The sequence below is a fragment of the Oncorhynchus kisutch genome, linkage group LG9 (assembly GCF_002021735.2).
Source record: "Oncorhynchus kisutch isolate 150728-3 linkage group LG9, Okis_V2, whole genome shotgun sequence".
Classification (NCBI taxonomy): Eukaryota; Metazoa; Chordata; class Actinopteri; order Salmoniformes; family Salmonidae; genus Oncorhynchus; species Oncorhynchus kisutch.
The window spans coordinates 15,768,547-15,794,017 of NC_034182.2; the positions used below are offsets into that span (position 1 = coordinate 15,768,547).

At 43.8% G+C, this 25,471-nt stretch overlaps 1 protein-coding gene across 3 annotated transcripts in view; it reads left to right on the forward strand.

Annotated features, from left to right (window-relative positions):
- Positions 1-25,471, forward strand: part of LOC109896823 (GRAM domain-containing protein 4-like) — a 73,258-nt gene that overhangs the window by 12,350 nt on the left and 35,437 nt on the right. For 2 of the 3 annotated variants that reach the window (XM_031832029.1, XM_020491206.2), the window contains exon 3: positions 7,536-7,656. In XM_031832029.1, coding sequence (XP_031687889.1) covers positions 7,536-7,656 — 121 coding nt within the window. Of the gene's footprint in view, positions 1-6,528; positions 7,241-7,535; positions 7,657-25,471 lie in introns of those variants that run through there. The other variant, XM_031832030.1, reaches the window with a different exon arrangement.

Below are 25,471 nucleotides of genomic sequence, written 5' to 3' on the forward strand. Positions count from 1 at the left end.
ATCTAAAACAAAAATCCAGAAAATCACATTGTATGATTTTTAAGTAATTATAATTGGAATTTTATTGCATGACAAAGTATTTGATCACCTACCAACCAGTAAGAATTCCGGCTCTCGCAGACCTGTTAGTTTTTCTTTAAGAAGCCCTCCTGTTCTCCAGTCGTTACCTGTATTAACTGCACCTGTTTGAACTCGTTACCTGTATAAAAGACACCTGTCCACACACTCAAACAGACTCCAACCTCTCCACAATGGCTAAGACCAGAGAGCTGTGTAAGGACATCAGGGATAAAATTGTAGACCTGCACAAGGCTGGGCTGGACTACAGGACAATAGGCAAACAGCTTGGTGAGAAGGCAACAACTGTTGGCACAATTATTCGAAAATGGAAGAAGTTCAAGATGACGGTCAATCACCCTCGGTCTGGGGCTCAATGCAAGATCTCACCTCATGGGGCATCAATGATCATGAGGAAGGTGAGGGATTAGCCCAGAAGTACACGACAGGACCTGGTCAATGACCTGAAGAGAGATGGGACCACAGTCTCAAAGAAAACCATTAGTAACACACTACGCCGTCATGGATTCAATCCTGCAGCGCACGCAAGGTCCCCCTGCTCAAGCCAGCGCATGTCCAGGCCCGTCTGAAGTTTACCAATGACCATCTGGATGATTCAGAGGAGGAAGGTCATGTGGTCTGATGAGACAAAAATAGAGCTTTTTGGTCTAAACTCCACTCGCCATGTTTGGAGGAGGAAGAAGAAGGATGGGTACAACCACAAGAACACCATCCCAACCATGGAGGTGGAAACATCATTCTTTGGGGATGCTTTTCTGCAAAGGGGAAAGGACGACTGCACCGTATTGAGGGGAGGATGGATGGGGCCATGTATCGTGAGATCTTGGCACACAACCTTCCCTCAGTAAGAGCATTGAAGATGGGTCGTTGCTGGGTCTTGCAGCATGACAACGACCCGAAACACACAGCCAGGGCAACTAAGGAGTGACTCCGTAAGAAGCATCTCAAGGTCCTGGAGTGGCCTGAACCCAATAGAAAATCTTTGGAGGGAGCTGAAAGTCCGTATTGCCCAGCGACAGCCCCGAAACCAGAAGGATCTGGAGAAGGTCTGTATGGAGGAGTGTGAGCAAACCTGGTCAAGAACTACAGGAAACGTATGATCTCTGTAATTGCAAACAAATGTTTCTGTACCAAATATTAAGCTCTGCTTTTCTGATGTATCAAATACTTATGTCATGCAATAAAATGCAAATTAATTACTTAAAAATCATACAATGTGATTTTCTGGATTTTTGAGATTCCGTCTCTCACAGTTGAAGTGTACCTATGATAAAAATTACAGACCTCTACATGCTTTGTAAGTAGGAAAACCTGCAGAATCGGTAGTGTATCAAATACTTTTTCTCCCCACTGTATGTAATCAAATATATTCACCCCACCCAGTATTGTAATCAAAACTTACCAGAAAGCATGTAGTCCTTGGCTCAGACAGTGTAGTAGTCTGGGCTCAATAGCATGTGATTCTCAAAAAAAGGTTCACTGTTAGCTTAACTTTTTTGATGAATTTAAGCAAAATTCCCCAAATCCCCAGGCTTAACTTCCCATGGAAAACTTCTGGGAAAATTCTGTAAATTTAACCTGAACGTTTCTGACCCTTTGCAACGTTCCCCATCCAACCTAACAGAGCTTGAGGGGATCTGCAGAGAAGAATGGGAGAAACTCCCCAAATACAGGTGTATCAAGCTTGTAGCGTCATACCCAAGAAGACTTGAGACCGTAATCGCTGCCAAAGGCGCTTCAACAAAGTACGCAGGTGGCTTTTTAAATGTAATATTTCAGAAATGTTTGCTAATTTATATATATATTTTTTAAATGAACAGTTTTTGTTTTGTTATGGGGTATTGTATGTAGATTGACTGAAAAAGGGAAGGGGTCTGAATGCTTTCCGAAGGCTTTGTATACACATACTTTACCCTCCGCTGTATTCTCCCTGTTCCTCCCCTTATTGTGCCTGTCAGAGCAGATGAGTCCGACGAGGGCATTTGGATACATATACAGGCTAGGAAGGTGAAACAAGGAGATTAGGACTCTAGTCTATTGAGTCTCCCATTCCCCTGTGCGTAACCTTTAACTCGCATGTCAAACTCAAGGCCCGGACCTCTAGCCCTTTCAATCTGGTCCGCAGGTGGCTTTTCTGGGGGAAAGCTTCTGTTGACTTTGAAATGACTAAAACCATATCAAAACTGTGTAGACTTAATGGACCTACATTTGTGGTTGGTTTACTTTGTGCTGCTTGCTAACAGTCCTCAACTAAATCTAGACAGTTGGGAAAGTATTTATATATTTATTTAGCTAATTTTGAGGGCAAGGAAGTATAATAAATGAAGTGCGGCCCTGCAGACCTTGGTGAAGACTGAGTGCGGCCCCTGGGGAAATGAGTTTCACACCCCTACTCTTACTGGTTAACTGGCACAGAGGCCCTGGTCCTGAGTATTAATCCCCTGGCCACAGCACACTCAAAATGTCCTCCCTCTGTGATTAAGGCTGCACTAGGACCAGTGCCAGAGATACTGGGTCACCAACCATTACCACACCAGCTTCCCAGTTGCCTAGAGTACTGCTGCTGCTTCAGGTTACTGTGGTGTTAGCGTTACATCACCTTATGCCTGATGGCCTCTGGCATCAGAGGATACAAAAATAGTTGTTTTCCTCCATTTTTCTGTCTCTCCTTTCTGTCTTGTCTCTGTGGGTTAGATGATGACAGGAGAACGCTATTGATGGATGAGAAGTGGAGTAAATGTTTATTTTCAGCTCAATAAGATGTCTCAGCCGGTCTGTAGCTTAGGGGAGAATAAGCCAAAACAAATAACATGACGGGAGGCAATTCCTCAGCTGAGATATTCAGGCCGTTCTAGAACGGCCGATCTCGCTCTCATTCAATATCTCATACAACACAGATTGTAGGTGCAAGTGATTATCCACATGTCAATCCACTGTCCTCATTCCTGATTTTTAAGTCTTTCTGCAAAGGTACAAGTCACCGATGCATTCTAATCCATATTTAGCTTAACTATGGAACTGTCCGGATTGGTTGTATTGAGCAGGAATACTGTAACAGCTGATGACTCAATCTCGGATCAATCCATGAATCTATTCCATGCTTCTGTAATGTTATGGTTTTGCCCATTTTAATCCCCTTCTAAGTAGAGCAAATCTCAGCAGGAGTGTTTTGCAAGTCATTTGCATGGCCTGTAACTGAACCAAGAGGAATAGAAGCAGTAGAAACACCAGTCTTTTCTGTCAGAGGTAAGACTTGCTTTTTAAACTCCAGACCTTTGCTAAGGCGCTGTCTGTTTGCTTAACCTTCTAACATGGAAGGAATTATATCACCGCGAACAGGCGCCTACCTTAGTAGTCTGTCTGGCAGACTGTATAGCAGTCCAGTCCAGCTACTCTGCTCTTCATCAGGCCACGCCTGAGGGGTACAGCCTACAGCTTGCTAATGGAGCCCTTATTGCTCCCTATATGAACAGACTGTTTTGCACACATCCAACTGGGCACTAGAGCTGGAAAAAAAGTATATGTCTGTGTGTGTGTGTCCTCTCAATGTTTTCTGCTATAAAACATCCATCCTTTTTCCCTCACTCCCTCCCATCACAGCAGCCCAGGTGGGTTGATCTGTCATTGATCTTTGCTAGAATGCTCTAATAGGGATGATATCTTTCTGTTAGGAGTGCTCTCTGATTATTTCCCACAGGGTCTGATTGTGAGTGGTCTGCCTCTGTGCTGTTGGTGTCTGTTATCGGTCTTCAATTGGACAATTTGACATTGACATTTTTATGCCAATCCGCTGATGTTACGACACCTGCTACAGCACCGATGAGTCATGATCAGGAAATGCTCTCCTGTTGGGCTGAAACGCACAGCTAGATTTTAATCGTGGATATTTATTGTTTTCCCCTTTAACCAAACATCAAATGTACCATTTATGTAGCCAGCTTGTGGTTTGATTGAAGGTTTAATTTCCTGCCACAGATATAATTATTAGGGTTGTGCGGTATCCAGTTTTATCATACCATTTCTGTACTGTATTACTGGAACTTTTCTTAAGGGGTGCCATTAAACAGAATAAGTGTGGATGGATGAAGTTTGGACACCTACTCATTCAACGATTTTTCTTTTATTTTGACTATTTTCTACTTTGTAGAATAATAGTGAACATCAAAACTATGAAATAATACGTATGGAATCATGTAGCAACCAAAAAAGGGTTAAACAAATCTAAATATATTTTAGATTTAAAGTAGCCACCCTTTGCCTTCATGACCGCTTTGCACACTCTTAGCATTCTCTCAACCATGAGGTAGTCACCTGGAATGCATTTCAGTTAACAGGTATTGCTAGTTAAAAGGGGTGGCAGTTAGCTAAGTGGTTAGAGCATTGGACAAGTAACCGAAAGGTCAGCTCGGGGATTCGATCCAGCAACAAGGTAAAAATCTGTTCTGCCCCTGAACAAGGAACTGTTCCTCGGTAGGCAGTCATTGTAAATAAGAATTTGTTCTCCACTGACTTAACTGGAAGGGTGGTATACAGAAGATAGCCCTATTTGGTAAAAGACCAAGTCCATATTATTGCAAGAACGGCTCAAATAAGCAAAGAGAAATGACAGTCCGTTCATTTTAAGACATGAAGGTCAGTCAATCTGGAAAGCTTCAAGTGCAGTTTCTAAAACCAAGAGCTGTGATGAAACTCTCATGAGGACCGCCACAGGAATGGAAGACCCAGAGTTACCAATGCTGCAGAGGATAAGTTAATTAGAGTTAATTGCACCTCCGATTGCAGCCCAAACACTTAACAGACATCTCAACATCAACTGTTCAGAAGAGCCTGCGTGAATCAGGCCTTCATGGTCGAATTGCTGCAAAGAAACCACTATAAATGGACTCCAATAAGAAGAAACTTGCTTGGGCCAAGAAACAGAAGCAATGGCCGTTAGACTGGTGGGAATCTGTCCTTTGGTCTGATGAGTCCAAATTTGAGAATTTTGGTTCCAACCGCCGTGTCTTTGTGAAACCGAGTGGGTGAACAGATTATCTCTACATGTGTGGTTCCCTCCATGAAGCGCGGGGGTGTTTTGCTGTTGACACACTTTAGAATTCAAGGCACACTTAACCAGCATGGCTACCACAGCATTCTGCAGCGATACGCCATCCCATCTGGTTTGTACTTAGTCGGACTATCATTTGTTTTTCAACAGGACAATGACCCAACACACACCTCCAGACTGCAAGGGCTATTTGACCGAGAAGGAGTGCTGCATCAGATGACCTAGCCTCCAGAATCACTAGACCTCAACCCAATTTGAGATGGTTTGGGATGAGTTGGACCACAGAGTGAAGGAAAAGCAGACAACAAGTGCTTGGCATATGTGGGAACTCCTTCAAGACTGTTGGAAAAGCATTCCTCATGAAGCTGGGTGAGAGATTGCCAAGTGTGTACAAAACATTAAGAACGCCTGGTCTTTCTCACACTTTTGTACAAAACAATATTTTTATGATTTATAAAAAAAATGTACACACACCTATTTAGGCAACAGGGATCTTGATCCAGGAGGGGATTAAAAGTATTTGGTGTTATCAAAAAGCTTCATCTTAACATTTAGTTAGCAAATGAAAAGATAGCTAGAGCACTGAGCTAGGGAAATTATTTGTCATCTTAGATTTCTTATAGTTATATTTAAGTTTATAATCAGTGGCACTTATAACTAAGGAGGGGGGGGTTTATGGGTACCCACAAAACCGGTATCGAAAGTCATACTGTCGATATTTCAAAATAACCAGATAAACGGTATGTGGCCAAAGCCTAATAATTATATATATTTTCTGCCCAGGAACAGTCATGAGACCAGCTCCATGCCACCTGTATGTGTGAGGTTGCTGCTGACTTTCTAGTCATTGTCTGAAAAACTACTTTCGCAATCGTAGAAGCAAAGAACTGAGGGGAATAGACCTGAACAGTGGTTTTGTAAATGAAGATGCCAGTAATATGCCTCTCCCAGTAATTCAAAGAGTTAGCCCAACAAAGGTTCTCTCTCTATGCAGGGTCCTAGTTCTTTAAGAGCCTGGGCTCTGCTGCAATGATCCCCAACAAACACACACACACCATGCTGTGTTGTCTTTGGTCTCTAGATAATGTTGCAGTGTGTTTTTTTTGTCCTAAATTTTGAATCCCAGCACCCGCAGGAGGCCTTTTGGTAGGCCATCATTGTAAATAAGAATAAAGGTTGAATTAATAAATAAAATATATACACACACAGACACTGCTCCTTCCTCAGTGCTAGTTCTGCACTGCTTCTTCTTTGCCCCTCAGGACCAGATCACATGACTTAGGTGTTTACTTCCAAATCCTCTTCCTGTTTCAGACCCACCCAGTCTAGCCCCTCCCCTCTCCAGCTCGCTCTTTCTCTCCTCACTCATCATCCCTCTCTATTGTTGTCCTCCCCCCGTCTCCTCTCGATCCTCCTTCTCGCCATCTCTCTCTGACATTTGGGCTACAGAGCGAAGGCTGTCTGTTTAGTCTTTCATTTGTCTCACTGCCTTTATTCTTCATCCCTTGTTGATCACTGGCTGCATCCTAAGTAGGGCATCTTTCCTTCATTCCTTTCTCTCTACTCATCCCTTGTTCTCGCTTTCTCATGCGGTGTGTGTGTGTGTCTCTCGTGGACTTGACAGGCAGCATAATAGATTAAGACACGCTGCAGTCAGGACTGCTGCAGGGAGAAGAAGCTGCTGCAGTGTATGTGTTTGTCCGTGTGTGTCTTTGTCTGTGGCGGGAGCCTCTTAAAGGGGCACCCTGCCTGCGTTGGTCAGTCGGTGGCTGGTAAACCTGCAGTGGCTCAGAATAGCAACACAGCACGGTAGCTTCCACAATCTCCTCCCTCGTTTCATTCTCTGTCGCTTTCTTTAACACTCCTATTTCTGTCGCTTTCTCTTGACACTTCTTTTCATCTGCTCCTCCACTCTTCCCCTCTCACCATCTCGCTCACCTGGTATTAGTCTGGTAATCTATGGAGTAATGCGGTTACGTGGTCTAAAGATCTGAGTCAGTCAGTTAGGGAGAGTGGTTGAGTCATCAGTGTAGTGTTTAGACTAGAGGACAGACAGTCAGTCGGTAGGGATCTCCTTTGCAACGCGTTTCCAAACGGGAGGGAAACGCACTGCCTGTGAGTCATCATACTGGAGATATAGCTACTCCGCCATGGTGTGTGTGTGTGTGTGATGCGTGTGTCAATTTTTAATTCATGCATGTTTTGTTGAAAGTCGCTCTCATGCATGTTTTGGCGTGCGTGTGTACCTGTGTGTTGCTGTCATACCTGTATTAATGTCAGTTTCGCCTCTCTTTGTTGTTCTTGCTTTGACCGGTTCTGGGGCTCTCACCATGGAGGCCGCCTTTCAGTTCTTCCAGTCTGTGTGCTTTGATATTAAGTCTATATGAACGTGCGTATCTCCTCTGTGCAGGCGGGTTCAGGGGCTCTCACCATGGCTGCAGCATTTCAAGACTTCCAGAGGAGCGAGTCAGACCGGCTAAATGAGATGAAGGGTCATCTAGAGATTGCCTTACTGGAGAAACACTTCCTACGTAAGTAACCTAACAACTCTAACACACATTTTTTTGCTGTTTATTCATCCTCCATTGCTGTAGTAGCGATCCGCTTTTGCACATTAATTGGTGAGTCAGTGTGAGAATGGGAGGGGCTGGAGGATTGGCTGTTAACGGGGAAAGAGGATGGTGGAGGGATGGGTGGCGGAGAGGAATGGACGAGGGAGTTGGGATGCGCCGTAGCCTGAGGGGGAGCACATTCAATTGTGCTAACTCATGTTTATTCTTTCACACACACCTCTGCGCTGGGTCAGCCACTAATGCCTCTGGCCAATGTGGCTGCCCTGCCCCATTTAACCCCACTCAGGGATGGGTACACACTGTACCAAGCCTTCACTACGGGTAGTGGCCTGTGCTGTTTGTGTGGGTGTGCTACCCCACGTGTAGCTGACGTACGTGCATGCGTGCAGTTTTTCCATCCACAGGTCTGCCAGTGTACCTCTCCATCTGAGAGTGTGAGCTTGCATTGCTGAAGCTGTATGACTAAAGCCTATTGCTAAAAGGCTATATGGCTAAAGCTATAGGTTATTGCTAATTGTCAGGGCTAAAGCTATATGTCCAAAGCTATAGTGCTACAGTGAAGCTAAAGCTATGGCTAAAGTTGCAGTACTTAATATACACTCCCCTAGTATTTATTTGGATAGTGAAGCTAAAACGTTTACTTTAGCTCTCTACTCCAGCATTTTGTTTTATGTGGCGACAGTACAGAATATCACATTTTTATTTTAGGGTATTTTCATACATATCTATCTGTTTTATCATTTAGAAATGAAAGCACTTTATGTATCTATCCCCACATTTGAAGGTGTCAAGTATTTGGATAACTCACTTAGTGTGTCAGGGCTGGGGGGGGGAGGCAGCAGGTGTATAAAAAAAAATATATATATATATATATATATATATATATATATATATATATATATATATATATATATATATATATATATATATATATATATATATATATATATATATATATATATATATATATATATATATATATATATATATATATATATATATATATATATATATAAAATAAATAAAAACAGCACACAGAAATAAACTTCCATAATTCTTAACATACCAACTGCCTCTGTAGTGAATTTTTTTCTTTTTGCAACACTCGCTCATCAGACTTTGTAATGACAATGCCTCCTAAAGACATGATTGACATCGGGAAGTTGATGATGATGTAAATCTGCTAGTTAGCTAGCTATGCTGTCCCCCAATTATTCTATATATTTTTCTGCTGCTGATGTGCCTCTTACCAGTGGCAACTGCTAACTAAGACTTTGAAAGTTAGATGTTGACATGATCAGTCCAATCAACGCTATGGTAGATGTGATTTAAAAAAAATCTGTGGCCAATGACATTGAGCCTTCTTGGATGGGCACTTCTAATGAGCTCTCCCCATAGATTTTGAGGTGACTTGGTGTCCCCATGAGTAACAGAACACTGAGCCAATCACAGTGGAACACTGAGCCAATCACCCAATTCCCTGGTTGTCTCCCCACCGCAGAGTTTGACTGAAACACCTGCCTTAAGAAAGCAAAAAAGAGACTATAATATTTGTATGCGGTTTTATTATCTAAGTTACTATAAAAAATATTTGTTTGCAAACTGAAATAAAATGCAAAAATACATTTTTTAAATGTATTATTTTTAACTAATGTGATGAGCAAATTGTTACATTCCAAACCTATTCATTTAAAAAAAAAAAAAAAATCTTGGGAGTAATGGAAGAGGGATTTGGGATGCTCCGTAGCCTGAGGAGAAGCAAATTCAATTGTGTTGACTTTCATGCTCATTCAGTCTCACTCACTCAAAATAATGAATACAATTTTAAAAATCCAGCGAGGACACTTTCTCTTAGAAGGGCAGGTGCTCGGGCACTGGTTGATTCCTATCTACATGTCTGTAGTCAGAATTGTACTATTTTGGTTCCATATTCCTAGCACGCAATGACTACTTCAAGCTTGGCACTCAACAAACTTGGATGCATATGCAGTTTTTTGTGTTTCGGATTATGTTGTGTCAAATAGAAATATGGTAAATAAGGATTTGTGTCCTTTTGGAGTCACTTTTTGACTGTAAATTAGAATATATTTCTGAACACTTCATTAATGTGGATGCTACCATGTGTCATGTCTTTATCATCATTAAAGATTTGCTCTTTGGTGTGCAAGATTTGCTCTTATTCTGTGGGGATCGATAGTCTCAGAGTTTAACTATTTCCAGCCGTGTAGCCAATGCTCCACATGGTTAGGAATTCAATAACTATTCGCAATCACAGCTCACGCTGTGGCTTTGCTTAGTCTTGGTACTCAAACCTGTGCCACCTCAGCATGCGTGGTCTGAAGAGGATTTTCTCAGGAGGGGGTTTTATTCATAACAATAGAAAAGGCGGTTCCATGACGCCAGATCATGTCTGTGCTACTCGGGGCGGGCCAATGACTTAGTTAAACTTTAATGTGTGAGAATTGTATTCCCTTTAAAGGTTTAACATCACTTTTCACTTATAGTTTAATTTTATACAATAATTAGATGCAAACCTCATAATGGAGGCACCTGTATAAACAGAGTTAAGGTAATATGGCTGTATTGTCTTCCATGAGGTCACAAACATGAAACAAAATGGACCGGGTCGTAGCTGGCTTCTTCACCGACCGTTTACACATTCTCCAAAATATGGATATTGTTCAGTTCTCCAAATTCTGTGATGTAGTATAAGTTATACTGTGAAACCCACTGCATGGCCAGGGAGAGCCTCTTTACCCAATTTATGATGTGGGGGTTAAATTGTAAACCTGACCTTTCCAATAGGGGAGGGGGTTGTTTGCATCTCTGCTAGGCAATTCACTGAAAGGGCTAGCGTCATGACACATGATTACGGATAATCTGTTACATATACGCCGGGAGTCAGAAAGCAGGTGCAGATGGTGAGTTTTTAATATGGAACGGATGCAAAAGAACCAACATGAGAAGTCTACTGAATGAGAGATGATAACATCTAAAGACTGATTAACACAGAGGGCTAAATAAAGGGCAAGTAATCAGGGAAGTGATTAAGTCCAGGTGTGCCTAATGAGGCGCAGGTGTGTGTAATAATGGGTTGCCAGGAGCTGTGGTTAGTAAACTGGCGATGTGACAATCATGAATGAATTGTGAATAATGAGTGACAAAGTTACAGAAGCATAAATATCATACCCCCCCAAAATTCTAACCTCCCGGTGAGGGTCGCCTCGCTTTGAGTTCTTAGGAAACTATACAGTATTATTATTACATTGTTACCCCAGGAAATCTTATAACATAAACTAACAAGAACTATTGGATATAAGAGCAACCTCAACCAACATTACAACCAGGAATACAACTTTCCCGAAGTGGATCCTCTGTTCGGAACCACGACCCAGGACAATGGATCTAATCCCAGTAGCTGACCCAAAACAACGGCGCCGCAGACGGAGTGGCGACCTGCCTCCGTAGACGTGCACATTGCCCACTTCTCCCGAGTATACTACTCGCCAATGTCCAGTCTCTTGACAACAAGGTAGATGAAATTTGAGCAAGGGTTGCCTTCCAGAGAGACATCAGCTTGTAACATTCTCTGTTTCACGGAAACATGACTCTCTCGGGATATGTTGTTGGAATCGGTTCAGCCACCTGGCTTCTCCATGCATCGTGCTGACAGAGCTAAACCCCTCTCTGGGAAGAGGAAGGGCGGGGGTGTGTGCTTCATGATTAACGGTTAATGGTGTAATCAGAACAACATACAGGAGCTCAAGTTCTTCTGCTCACCCGACCTAAAATTCCTTACAATCAAATGCTGGCCATTTTACCTACCAAGAGAATTCTTACTCATTCTTACCTCCCTCAATGTCAACAAAACAGGTGATCGTGGACTTCAGGAAACAGCAGAGGGAGCCCCCCCCCCCCCTTCCTTGATTGCTCGGCCTGTGTCGCTCAGTGTGTGTCTCTCTCTGTCGGTCTGTTCTTATCCCCTCGGCTATTGTTCTCCTGACATTAGTTGAATTAATCAGGCGTAGTCCATCTCGTAGTCCATCTCAGCCCTGTAGTGGGTCCTTATGAAGAGCCTGACACACACACACACACACAGATGGATGAGAGACTCAGCATCTAATAACAATACGGTCTCATCACCACTACTCATCTAGACAGACAAATATGTCCTGATGAATGTTGTCTACAGAGTTGAGTACCATTGTGTCATTAGTACTGAGCACACTCTTTTCTCAGGCTAATTTGCCGTTTTCAAGTTCACTCCTGTTTTGTGTAGGATCTGTATGGAGAGGGAAGGTGGACTGTTGTATAAGAATCTGCATATATACTGGACATACTCATGCATTATTAAACTCTGCTTTGCTATCAATGACAGTCTTCCATAGCTGATGTTTGAGTTAGCGTTTAGCATGCTATAAAATACTGTCACAACATGCCAGCTTTGCCTTGCTGAAGGTCAGAATAGAGATGTCAGGCCAGGGACTAAACATATCTGCACACTTCATACTGAATGGCAGTAGGTGCCTGTTGTATTCGTGAACTAGAGTGAATCTGTTTCTGGTTAATACAGGTCCTGACCAGGCCCCTCTCTGCTCTCTTTCTCCTGTCCTCTACCCCTCTTTTCCTCCCAGTGTAATTGGACCAGTAGGAGCGGTGAAGCAGGAGAATCCATTAGCAGCTAAATGGACTTTGCTCTGTTCATCCTTGCTTTCTTCTGTTAATCTCTGCTTTCTTTTGTGTTCATCTCTGCACAGTTGTGTGTGTGTGTGTGTGTGTGTGTGGAGCAGGGTGAATTGAGAAAGAGACGGGCATGTGGGGTCTGAGTGGCTGAGACTTGACTGGCTAGTGTTTAGACTATAGCATTGCCTATAGTACATCTGATGCCCCACTCTGAACAGCTGAAACAACCTCAAGCTACTAGACAGGCTAATATGCTACTAGAACTCTGAAACAATCTGTATACATTCGACCAAAAACTATACATTTCGTCTCTTGGTTGTGTATTTCACACTAGGTTGAGAAAAAAAATCAGACTATAATGCTTGTATGGATGTCAACCCCAGTACATGTTCATGTCATCACCAATAAACTGCATTACACTTCAAAACGACCACCGATTACTGTATGCTAGCTATGCTACCAGCTTATACGAACAGGAGCTAGCATTTAGCAGTTACTTCTAAACCTGAAAAGGGGCAACTTCTAAATGTTATGCTGCGATAACAGCCACATGTATATAAAATCGGACTGTATAGCCACATTTGGCCTGTTACAATAACTGAATCATGATTGATGTGACGAATAGCCACTTTGGCACTTCAACAAATCTGGTCTAACAATCTGGCATCCTTCTATCCCCCGGTCTGCGGTCCATTTTTCAAGCTTTGTCAAGCAGAAATTTGCTTCCTGCAACACTAACTCCAAAAAAGTTCTGGGACACTAAAGTCCATGGAGAATAAGAACACCTCCTCCCAGCTGCCCACTGCATTGAAGATGGGAAACACTGTCATCACTGATAAATCCACCATAATTGAGAATTTCAATAAGCATTTTTCTACGGCTGGCCATGCTTTCCACCTGGCTACTCCTACCCCGGTCAACGGCACTGCACCCCCCACAGCAACTCGCCCAAGCCTTCCCCATTTTTCCTTCTCCCAAATCCGTTCAGCTGATGTTCTGAAAGAGCTGCAAAATCTGGACCCCTACAAATCAGCCGGGCTAGACAATCTGGACCCTTTCTTTCTAAAAATTATCTGCCAAAATTGTTGCCACCCCTATTACTAGCCTGTTCAACCTCTCTTTCGTGTCATCTGAGATTCCCAAAGATTGGAAAGCAGCTGCGGTCATCCCCCTCTTCAAAGGGGGGGACACTCTTGACCCAAACTGCTACAGACCTATATCTATCCTACCATGCCTTGCTAAGGTCTTCGAAAGCCAAGTCAACAAACAGATTACTGACCATTTTGAATCTCACCATACCTTCTCTGCTATGCAATCTGGTTTCAGAGCTGGTCATGGGTGCACCTCAGCCATGCTCAAGGTCCTAAATTATATCTTAACCGCCATCGATAAACTTTACTGTGCAGCCGTATTCATTGATCTGGCCAAGGCTTTCGACTCTGTCAATCACCACATCCTCATCGGCAGACTCGACAGCCTTGGTTTCTCAAATGATTGCCTCGCCTGGTTCACTAACTACTTCTAGAGTTCAGTGTGTCAAATCGGAGGGTGTGCAGTCCAGACCTCTGGCAGTCTCTATGGGAGTGCCACAGGGTTCAATTCTTGGACCGACTCTCTTCTCTGTATACATCAATGAGGTCGCTCTTGCTGCTGGTGAGTCTCTGATCCACCTCTACACAGACGACACCATTTTGTATACTTCTGGCCCTTCTTTGGACACTGTGTTAACAACCCTCCAGGCAAGCTTCAATGCCATACAACTCCTTCCGTGGCCTCCAATTTCTCTTAAATACAAGTAAAACTAAATGCATGCTATTCAACCGATTTGCTACCTGCCCGCCTGTCCAACATCACTACTCTGGACGGCTCTGACTTAGAATACATGGACAACTACAAATACTTAGGTGTCTGGTTAGACTGTAAACTCTCCTTCCAGACCCATATCAAACATCTCCAATCCACAATTAAATCTAGAATTGGCTTCCTATTTCGCAACAAAGCATCCTTCACTCATGCTTCCAAACATACCCTTGTAAAACTGACCATCCTACCAATACTCTACTTTGGCGATGTCATTTACAAAATAGCCTCCAATACCCTACTCAACAAATTGGATGCTGTCTATCACAGTGCAATCCGTTTTGTCACCAAAGCCCCATATACTACCCACCATTGTGACCTGTATGCTCTCGTTGGCTGGCCCTCGCTTCATACTCGTCGCCAAACCCACTGGCTCCATGTCATCTACAAGACCCTGCTAGGTAAAGTCCCCCCTTATCTCAGCTCGCTGGTCACCATAGCATCTCCCACCTGTAGCACACGCTCCAGCAGGTATATCTCTCTAGTCACCCCCAAAACCAATTCTTTCTTTGGCCGCCTCTCCTTCCACTTCTCTGCTGCCAATGACTGGAACGAACTACAAAAATCTCTGAAACTGGAAACACTTATCTCCCTCACTAGCTTTAAGCACCAACTGTCAGAGCAGCTCACAGATTACTGCACCTGTACATAGCCCACCTATAATTTAGCCCAAACAACTACCTCTTTCCCTACTGTATTTAATTTATTTATTTATTTTGCTCCTTTGCACCCCATTATTTGTATTTCTACTTTGCACATTCTTCCATTGCAAATCTACCATTCCAGTGTTTTACTTGCTATATTGTATTTACTTTGCCACCATGGCCTTTTTTTTGCCTTTACCTTCCTTATCTCACCTCATTTGCTCACATCGTATATAGACTTGTTTCTACTGTATTATTGACTGTATGTTTGTTTTACTCCATGTGTAACTCTGTGTCGTTGTATGTGTCGAACTGCTTTGCTTTATCTTGGCCAGGTCGCAAATGTAAATGAGAACTTACCTGGTTAAATAAAGGTGAAATAAAATAAAAATTAAAAATGACCTTTTTTACCACATCTATTAGACATGGCAGCATGGATTTGATAGAACCCATGAAGATTCATAATACTGATGAAATGGTTGTGCTCGGCCAACCAAGGTGTGTCCCAAATGGCACCGTATTCTCTATGTAGTGCACTACAGTTTACCAGCCCTCATAGTGCACTACTTTTGACTAGAGCCTTATGTAGGGAATTGGATGCCATTTGGGATGCAACCGTAATTTGAAAAGTAGCTTTTGCAGTGCTAGTTATTTATGTTTTACTGTTTGAGGCTAGCAGATTAAAGGGGAAGATGTCTATTCTCTGTGCAGTCAGAGGTGATGTGCTAATAGGACAGTCACTCAGTCCTCTGAAGTCACTCGCTGTAAGCTCTCTACTCACCCCCTGAGCTGCCTTTATGGTCTTCTTTCCCATCTACGCCTTTCATGAATTCACTTTTCATCGATTCCCTGTGAGTGCTTCCCCCTCACCCATGGCCTCTCATCACCCATCTCTTTCTCTGGTGACATCTGCAGCAGAGGATGCAGATATGGCAGAGTAGAGCAGTCTCTGGAGGTTGCAGGAAGGCATTGTGGTCTTCACCAGTACCTGGATGATAATCCAAGCCCACCTTGTTTGTTTGGGCCAGGGCCCAAAAGTTGTGCGATATGTAGGGAATAGGGTGCCATTTGGAATGCATACAGTGTTGCTATGTGAGATGGCGAGCCAGTGAGGGAACAACTGGATTGTCTGTGTTGTGGGGATCCTGTTTGTTCTTGTGTTGCCTGATCACCTTTACCACATTAGTTGACGACTATCAATACTCAATCACTACTTTCATTTCAGTTCTACAGGGACCATTTTAGCTAGTGCTGTTGTCGGACTAACCAGAGTCATTGACACAGTGTAGGTTTGTACAGTGCAGAACTTGGATGCTGTTGACCAAGGCGCACTATGCTACTACTTAGACACCATTGAGCAGAGGCATGTACTGTGTGTGTGAACGGTTCAACGATTCTCAATGTATTTAGCGCTTTTTGTTTTGACAATGAAAGGGTAGTAAGTTAAGTTCCTCGGCGTACACATCACGGACAAACTGAATTGGTCCACCCCACACTGTTACAGACATCACTAACATAGAGAGACTGCTGCCAACCGAGACTCAAATCTCTGGCCACTTACCTCAGGAGGCTGAAGAAATTCTGCTTGTCACCAAAAGCACTCACAAACTTCTACAGATGCACAATCGAGAGCATCCTGTCGTGCTGTATCCCCGCCTGGTACGGCAACTGCTCCGCCCATAACCGTAAGGCTCTCCAGAGGGTAGTGAGGTCTGCACAACGTATCACCGGGGGTAAACTACCTGCCCTCCAGGACACCTACACCACCCGATGTCACAGGAAGGCCATAAAGATCATCAAGGACACAGGTGCATCAAAGCGGGGACCGAGAGACTGAAAAACAGCTTCTATCTCAAGGCCATCAGACTGTTAAACAGCCACCACTAACATTGAGTGGCTGCTGCCAACATACTGACTCAACTCCAGCCACTTTAATAATGGAAATTGATGTAAAAATGTATCACTAGCCACTTTAAACAATGCCAATTAATATAATGTTTACATACCCTACATTAGTCTTCTCATATGTACATACTGTACTCTATACCATCTACTGCATCTTGCCTATGCCGTTCTGTACCATCACTCATATCTTTATGTACATATTCTTTATCCCTTACACACACACACAAGTGTAAAGGTAGTAGTTGTGGAATTGTTAGGTTAGATTACTTGTTGGTTATTACTGCGTTGTCGGAACTAGAAGCACAAGCATTTCGCTACACTCTCATTAACATCTGCTAACCATGTGTATGTAGATAGGCCTGGATGAGATCTTTAAGGTCAGGGCCCTCCGTAAGGCTCACAAAATAATTTTAGACCCAAGTCATCCCCTGTACCTGGACTTTGAATTACTCCCCTCTGGGCGCAGGTATAGGGCACCCCTCAGCAGGAAAAACAGAACGAGACAATGCCAAGTGTGATATCCCCCCTCAATAGCTCGGGCGACTGTTCCTATTGACTCTGTAAGGCCAGCAGGCTAGTCTTTTCTTTTTTAATTTAATGTTTTATTTCTTACTATTTTTATTGGTGCGTAACTGTTATGAAAGTTGTATTGTCAATTTTGTTTTGTATTTAAACACTACTTTAAATGTCTACATGTCACTGCAACAACATCTCCCCATGGGGACAATAAAGTCAGGAAGTAAGTATGTGACAAAAGAGAGGGACAGTGGACTTCATTCAAGATTTTATTTCACCTTTATTTAACCAGGTAAGTCAATTGAGAACTGAAACCAGTGAACAGGGCAACACACAATACCATTAAAAATAAATCAAATGCTTTCCAGAGGAAAAATAAAATATACATCAAATATACAACAATAAGAAATGTACAGTGGGTCCAAGGCAACACAGCAGGGCTCCCGAGTGGTGCAGTGGCCTATGGCACTGCATCTCTGCTAAAGGTGTCACTACAGACCCTGGTTTGATTCCGGGCTATATCACAACCGGCCTTGATCGGGTGTCCCATATGGCACCGCACAATTGACCCAGCGTCGTCCGGGTTAGGGGAGGGTTTGGCCGGGGTAGGCCGTCATTGTAAATAAGAATTTGTTCTTAACTGATTTGCCTAGTTAAATAAAAGACTTAATGATCAGCAGGAATCTTGATCAGATAGCAGTTAATGTTTTTGAAGGAGTGTAGTGGGATGAATGTGTCAAGTTTTGAGGGTCTTTTGCAGCTCGTTCCAGTCATTGGCGGAGGAAAACTGGAATGAATGATGGCCAAAGGAAGTGCAAGCTTTGGGAATGACCAGTGTGATACATTTACCAGAGCTATTGCTATTGGTAGCAGAGATGTTGAGGAGTGAGCTGAGGTAGAGGGGTGACTTGCCTATGAGGGCCAGTGATGTGTGTTGCAGGGACCACTGGTAACAAAGCGGATAGCAGTGTGATAAATTACGTCTAGTTTGAGGGAGGTTTAGGGGGCAAGCCTGTAAAACCACATCGCCAATTGGCTGGATGGTGTGCTTGGCAAAGTGGGTGAAGGATGTTTTGTAACAGTACAAATCCAGAATTGGTTCTAACTTTCAACTGAAGGTGTGTATGGATTGGGAGTGAGCAGTCCAGCCATATACCAAGGTATGTGTCGACATACTCTAGCTCTGACCCATTCGTGGTGAGAATGTTAAGATGGCATGCAGGTTGAGGTAGGTTCTGGTTGAAGAGCATATTGTTTTTGTGGTATTGAAGAGTAGGTGAAGGTCAGAGAAGGCACGCTGGATGTTAAAGCTATGTTGTGGGGTTGTCAGCACAGTGTTCAGGGAGGGGCCAGTTATGTACAGGATAGTGTTGTCGTCGGCATAAAGGTGGATGAGGGAGTTTCTAGCCGCATGCGCAACATTGTTAATAGACACAGCGAGCAGTGTTTGGGACAGCAGGCCCTCGGATTTGACACGTAATAGTTTTCAAAACAGGCTAGACAATTTTCTGAGAACCCTAGATCGACGAGTCTGTTGAGCAGGATGCAGTGCTGTTGTGGAAATGTCCTCTATTTACCAAATCATGGGAGCAAACCACACACACAAGTCAGAGTTAGTTATAAAAGTCCATCTTTAATTATATCAGCTCTATAGCATTTTGACTTTCAACATTTCAGTATCTCTAATGAAAAGTTGAGAGTTCCCACACAATGGCAAAATGGGATCCTTTATAGCAAAGATCACACATAGTCAGACAGCATAGACATAATTCATAGTTCAGCTTTGTCTCCTTTCCCAAACCCCAGAACCATAAACCAATCCTCCAAATCAACAGGCATATATCAAATTGTCATTTAGATACAACCCACTCTAAATACAAACTCCTGGACAAACTCACGGAGAGGAGAATGAGGCTATAGGTTAAGATAGAAACAACATTAGAGGGAGCATAGAATGATTCCAGACACTGCCACCCTCCTTTCTCCACTGGGAAAAAGGTAGGGAGTGAAAGATATGTTTACACATGATGACACTTTGACCTCTCCCCTCTCAGCGGCCCATGCAACTTAGTCTTGACATAGAACAGATAACTGCAACCTCGCCACAGTATTATACAAAAATACCATTCTGATGAGAATTAACTTACACACATTAGATGAATATAAAACATCTTACAAATGTTACCAACAAATTCTGAATCTTCCATGACAGTGCCTAACTGATTCCAAACCTTTAGCCAGATCAATAAAAAGATGCAAAATACTCCTTGTTGTCAAAAGCAGATATGATTTAGAACCTTCAGTTTTGAAGCCAGACTGCATCGCAGAAAAAACACTGGGACTCCAGTTGGCGGGTTAAAGAGTACTTGGTTGTGTGAAGGAACTCAAAAGTCCATACCATTGCTAGGCTTAACTAAAGCCGATATCATAGCATACTTAGGCTAAAGCCCATACCATACACAAACTATATTTACGTTTTAGTAATTTCCGACGCTCTTATACAGACTGAGTTACAGGAGCCATTAGGGTTAAGTGCCTTGCTCAAGGGCACATCAACAGATTTCTCACCTAGTCGAACAAGCAATATTTTGGCCACTGTCCCAACCGCTAGGGTACCTGGCTACCTGGCACCCTGTTCTACCAGCCTCTCTGCCTCTATCACAGGAGAGCCCAAATGGCTTAGGTGTGGCTATTGAACATGGAACAGTATTAGCCTTGTGTTTTTAAGTCAGTAAGAGACTCTTAAAAATAACAGACCATAGCTAGGCCAAAGCCCCTACCAGACCACAGCTAGACTACAGGAAGGTTCAAGACCCTATTATGGAACTGGCCTAGAGGGTGTCTATTGAGTCTATTAACAGTATTAGCCCTGTGTGCTAATGGTTGATAAGCACTGTAGCTGATAAGTCATTAAGAAATACGTGTGAGGTAACTATGTGAATAGGATCAGACATCAAGCGGCCTAGTTGACATCTGATCTTTTTGGTAAATAGGAAAATGTAGAAAAGAGAAGCGGAACACTCCGGGGCTCAGTTGCAATACATGTAATAGATTCCAGGTATAGTTTTGATAGCTATGCTGCCTTTTTATCAGGGTTTTATCTGATAGGGGCTGAGTCATTGTTGGAGGCACAAACTGTGTTTTGTGCTTACTAGTCGATTTTTAAGATGATCATAGCAGGTAGGTGGGTTGCTTAATTGTTCTACCTCCCTGTTCTGCATATTCCGCTTCTGCACAGTCATTGGTGTGGTTTCTATTGCTGCAGCCTGTTATGTGTGGTTGTCGGGGGTGTGTCTGTACTTCTTGACTCTGCAGCCTGGGTTCTGCAGGCAGATGCCTCCTTTTAGCATAAAGTACTGCAGATATCACGACATTGCACAATGGATGCTTAAATTATATAAAGAGTTTAGCTCAATACATAAAACAGTAAGCAGCAGCAAACTAGCAGCATACTCCTCCAGCATCTCCCTGGTTGTCAGCAGGCTAATACTGTAATAATGCTGCTAAGGACACACAGAAGTTAAACTATATTCAATAAGTTATATGAATGATGACAACATGGGCATATATCATCAAGTATTTATATAGAATATAATTGTAGTTCTTTCAGTCAACTCAGATCTCACTATGTGTCTTTGGTTAAGCCTTATTCAAGCACTTCTAACAGGCACTTCTAACAGGCCAATCTATATAATGCCCTGGTTTCTTCATTCTTTGCCTCGTCACAAGTCTATTTGGTTACTGGCTCGTTAAGTAGCTTTCTTCAGACAACTAGCTCTTAACTGTTCATTTCGGTGTGGATTTGATATTTCACTAGGATCACCATTCGCTGTTGCGAAAGCACCAGCTACCCTTCCTGGGGGATTCCACCCACCACGGAGCTTTGAGTGGCTTTTTTTCTATTTTCAGGAATTCTGTTAACTTCAGCTTCACTTTACCGATTTTGAAGTGAGCTTGTTAGGATCGCTTTTTGTAGTCGGCTAGCTGTAGTTCACCTGTTGCCTGGCCTACAAGCAATTAGCATTGATAGCTCGCTAGCTACTGCTTTAGCATCCCGCAAGTTTCCACTAGTTTTGGCTACTTTTACCTGTGGTCTCTAGCTCCCCATCAGTTCCCATCGTTCAGAGTTAGCTGAACATTCCCATGTCTTCGCTAGCTAGTGGGCTAACGGCACCACAGGTGTTTTAGCTGTCAACCCCCATTCAGTTTGTTTGGTTAACACGAGCGGTGCTGTTTTTTTCCTAGTGTTACACCACCATTGAAGCACCATCCCTTTTTAAATTATCCTGTTAAAGATGACCTAGCTGTGTGTTTCTACCTCGTTCTTGGTTTACAAACCGAGTCACTACTCGGTATTTGACTCGATGGCTAGCTAGCATCCTTGTTAGCTCTACTTTCACTACACTGAAAGTATAAAGACTGCATTTATTTCCCACCACTCTGGTAAATAAAGCTGTCTTTTTCTGCTTACCTGGCTCAAGCGCATGTTACCCTGTGTCTCTCACAACTTTGCGTTGTAGTAGCAGGGTGTTGAGCTAGCTATTTATTTCCCACCACTCTGGTAAATAAAGCTGTCTTTTTCTGCTTACCTGGCTCAAGCGCATGTTACCCTGTGTCTCTCACAACTTTGCGTTGTAGTAGCAGGGTGTTGAGCTAGCTATCGCCGCCTCATGGATCTCCCGGTCACGGCCGGCTGTGACACAGCCTGGATTCAAACCAGGATCTGTAGTGACACGGCTAGCACTGGCTTAGACTGCTGTGCCACTCGGGAGGCCCCGTCGAAACGAGATGTTGACAGGCTTACCAGCCAAGTTGTCGACAGGCTGCTCTACAGCGTGCTCTCTCTCGTAGAGTGAAAGAGCGGGACGTCGGCTGTTTTATGGCGGTCATAAAATACATTGCCTCTATGCTCTGTCGTGTTTGAGATTGGAATGTAAACTGTGGAACACAGAGAGGCCCTTGGACTTGGTCCGTGGACACTTAAGGGACACATGACAATTGTTTCATTTGGTGATCTCATGAAGGACAGAACACTCATTACGGTGTCTTTTGGTTGTGTACACTTCTTAATTATGGGGTTCACATCTAAATATTGTGAAATGTATATGATTGAACATGAGACTATTTGTGAAAAGATCTGATGTTAACCCATACTTTCTCATTTAGAAGATTTTCATATAAAGTTAACCAAGTGAGCATAGACATTATGTCGGCGTCATGGACCCCCATTTTCTCAGTGAGTATAAAACCCACTCCTGTCGAAATTTACATTAGACCAGAAAATATAGAGCTGTTGCTACATGTTGGAATGGTTAAGACATCTACAAACTGAAGTCAAACAACGCCGGGGCGGAGTCCCCACGTTGAAATGGCTACCACTCTATAGGCCCAGGAGACCAGACTGCATGTGGTGTTGGCTACACGGCTGGAAATGGTTCAACTCTGAGACTATCTATCACTACAGAATAAGAGCAAATCCTAGATGTATAATTACTAGTCTGCAGATGAAAGTTACGTTCCATTACAACAGACACTATCCAGAGCCGCTGAGAAGGCTACAACCATGAAATACATATCAGTACTTCCGGCGCCGACAGAGATGGCCGCGTCGCTTCGCGTTCCTAGGAAACTATGCAGTTTTTTGTTTGTTTTTACGTGTTATTTCTTACATTAGTACCCCGGGTCATCTTAGGTTTCATTACATACAGTCGAGAAGAACTACTGAATATAAGAGCAGCGTCAACTCACCATCAGTACGACCAAGAATATGACTTTTGTGAAGCGGATCCTGTGTTCTGCCTTTCATCCAGGACAACGGAATTGATCCCAGCCGGCGACCCCAAAAAAACGACTTCGTAAAAGAGGGTGAAACGTAGCGTTCTTCTGGTCAGACTCCGGAGACGGGCTCATCGTGCACCACTCACCAGTATACTTCTCGCCAATGTCCAGTCTCTTGACAACAAGGTTGATGAAATCCGAGCAAGGGTAGCATTCCAGAGGGACATCAGAGACTAACGTTCTTTGCTTCACGGAAACATGGCTCACTGGAGAGACGCTATCGGAGTCGGTGCAGCCAGCTGGTTTCTCCACGCATCGCGCCGACAGAAACAAACATCTTTCTGGTAAGAAGAGGGGCGGGGGCGTATGCCTTATGGCTAACGAGACGTGGTGTGGTCACAAAAGCATACAGGAACTCAAGTCCTTCTGTTCACCTGATTTTAGAATTCCTCACAATCAAATGTTGACCGCATTATCTACCAAGGGAATTCTCTTCGATTATAATCACAGCCGTATATATTCCCCCCCAAGCAGACACATCGATGGCTCTGAACAAACTTTATTTGACTCTTTGCAAACTGGAATCCATACATCCTGAGGCTGCATTCATTGTAGCTGGGGATTTTAACAAGGCTAATCTGAAAACAAGACTCCCTAAATTGTATCAGCATATCGATTGCGCAACCAGGGCTGGCAAAACCTTGGATCACTGCTATTCTAACTTCCGCGACGCATATAAGGCCCTGCCCCGCCCTCCTTTCGTAAAAGCTGACCACGACTCCATTTTGTTGATCCCTGCCTACAGACAGAAACTAAAAGAAGAAGCTCCCACGCTGAGGTCTGTTCAACGCTGGTCCGACCAATCTGATTCCACACTCCAAGACTGCTTCCATCACGTGGACTGGGATATGTTTCGTATTGTGTCAGACAACAACATTGACGAATACGCTGATTCGGTGTGCGAGTTCATTAGAACGTGCGTTGAAGATGTCGTTCCCATAGCAACGATTAAAACATTCCCAAACCAGAAACCGTGGATTGATGGCAGCATTTGCGTGAAACTGAAAGCGCGAACCACTGCTTTTAATCAGGGCAAGGTGACCGGAAATATGACCGAATACAAACAGTGTAGCTATTCCCTCCGCAAGGCAATCAAACAAGCTAAGCGTCAGTATAGAGACAAAGTAGAATCTCAATTCAACGGCTCAGACACAAGAGGTATGTGGCAGGGTCTACAGTCAATCACGGATTACAAAAAGAAAACCAGCCCAGTCACGGACCCGGATGTCTTGCTCCCAGGCCCGCTTTGAGGACAATACAGTGCCACTGACACGGCCTGCAACCAAAACATGCGGCCTCTCCTTCACTGCAGCTGAGGTGAGTAAAACATTTAAACGTGTTAACCCTTGCAAGGCTGCAGGCCCAGACGGCATCCCCAGCTGCGCCCTCAGAGCATGCGCAGACCAGCTGGCTGGTGTGTTTACGGACATATTCAATCAATCCCTATCCCAGTCTGCTGTTCCCACATGCTTCAAGAGGGCCACCATTGTTCCTGTTCCCAAGAAAGCTAAGGTAACTGAGCTAAATGACTACCGCCCCGTAGCACTCCCTTCCGTCATCATGAAGTGCTTTGAGAGACTAGTCAAGGACTATATCACCTCCACCCTACCTGACACCCTAGACCCACTCCAATTTGCTTACCGCCCAAATAGGTCCACAGACGATGCAATCTCAACCACACTGCACACTGCCCTAACCCACCTGGACAAGAGGAATACCTATGTGAGAATGCTGTTCATCGACTACAGCTCGGCATTCAACACCATAGTACCCTCCAAGCTCGTCATCAAGCTCGAGACCCTGGGTCTCGACCCCGCCCTGTGAAACTGGGTACTGGACTTCCTGACGGGCCGCCCCCAGGTGGTGAGGGTAGGCAACAACATCTCCACCCCACAAGGGTGCGTTCTGAGCCCTCTCCTGTACTCCCTGTTCACCCACGACTGCGTGGCCACGCACGCCTCCAACTCAATCATCAAGTTTGCGGACGACACAACAGTGGTAGGCTTGATTACCAACAACGATGAGACGGCCTACAGGGAGGAGGTGAGGGCCCTCGGAGTGTGGTGTCAGGAAAATAACCTCACACTCAGTGTCAACAAAACTAAGGAGATGATTGTGGACTTCAGGAAACAGCAGAGGGAACACCCCCTATCCACATCGATGGAACAGTAGTGGAGAGGGTAGTAAGTTTTAAGTTCCTTGGCGTACACATCACAGACAAACTGAATTGGTCCATCCACACAGTGAAGACAGCAGCAGCGCCTCTTCAACCTCAGGAGGCTGAAGAAATTTGGCTTGTCACCAAAAGCACTCAAACTTCTACAGAT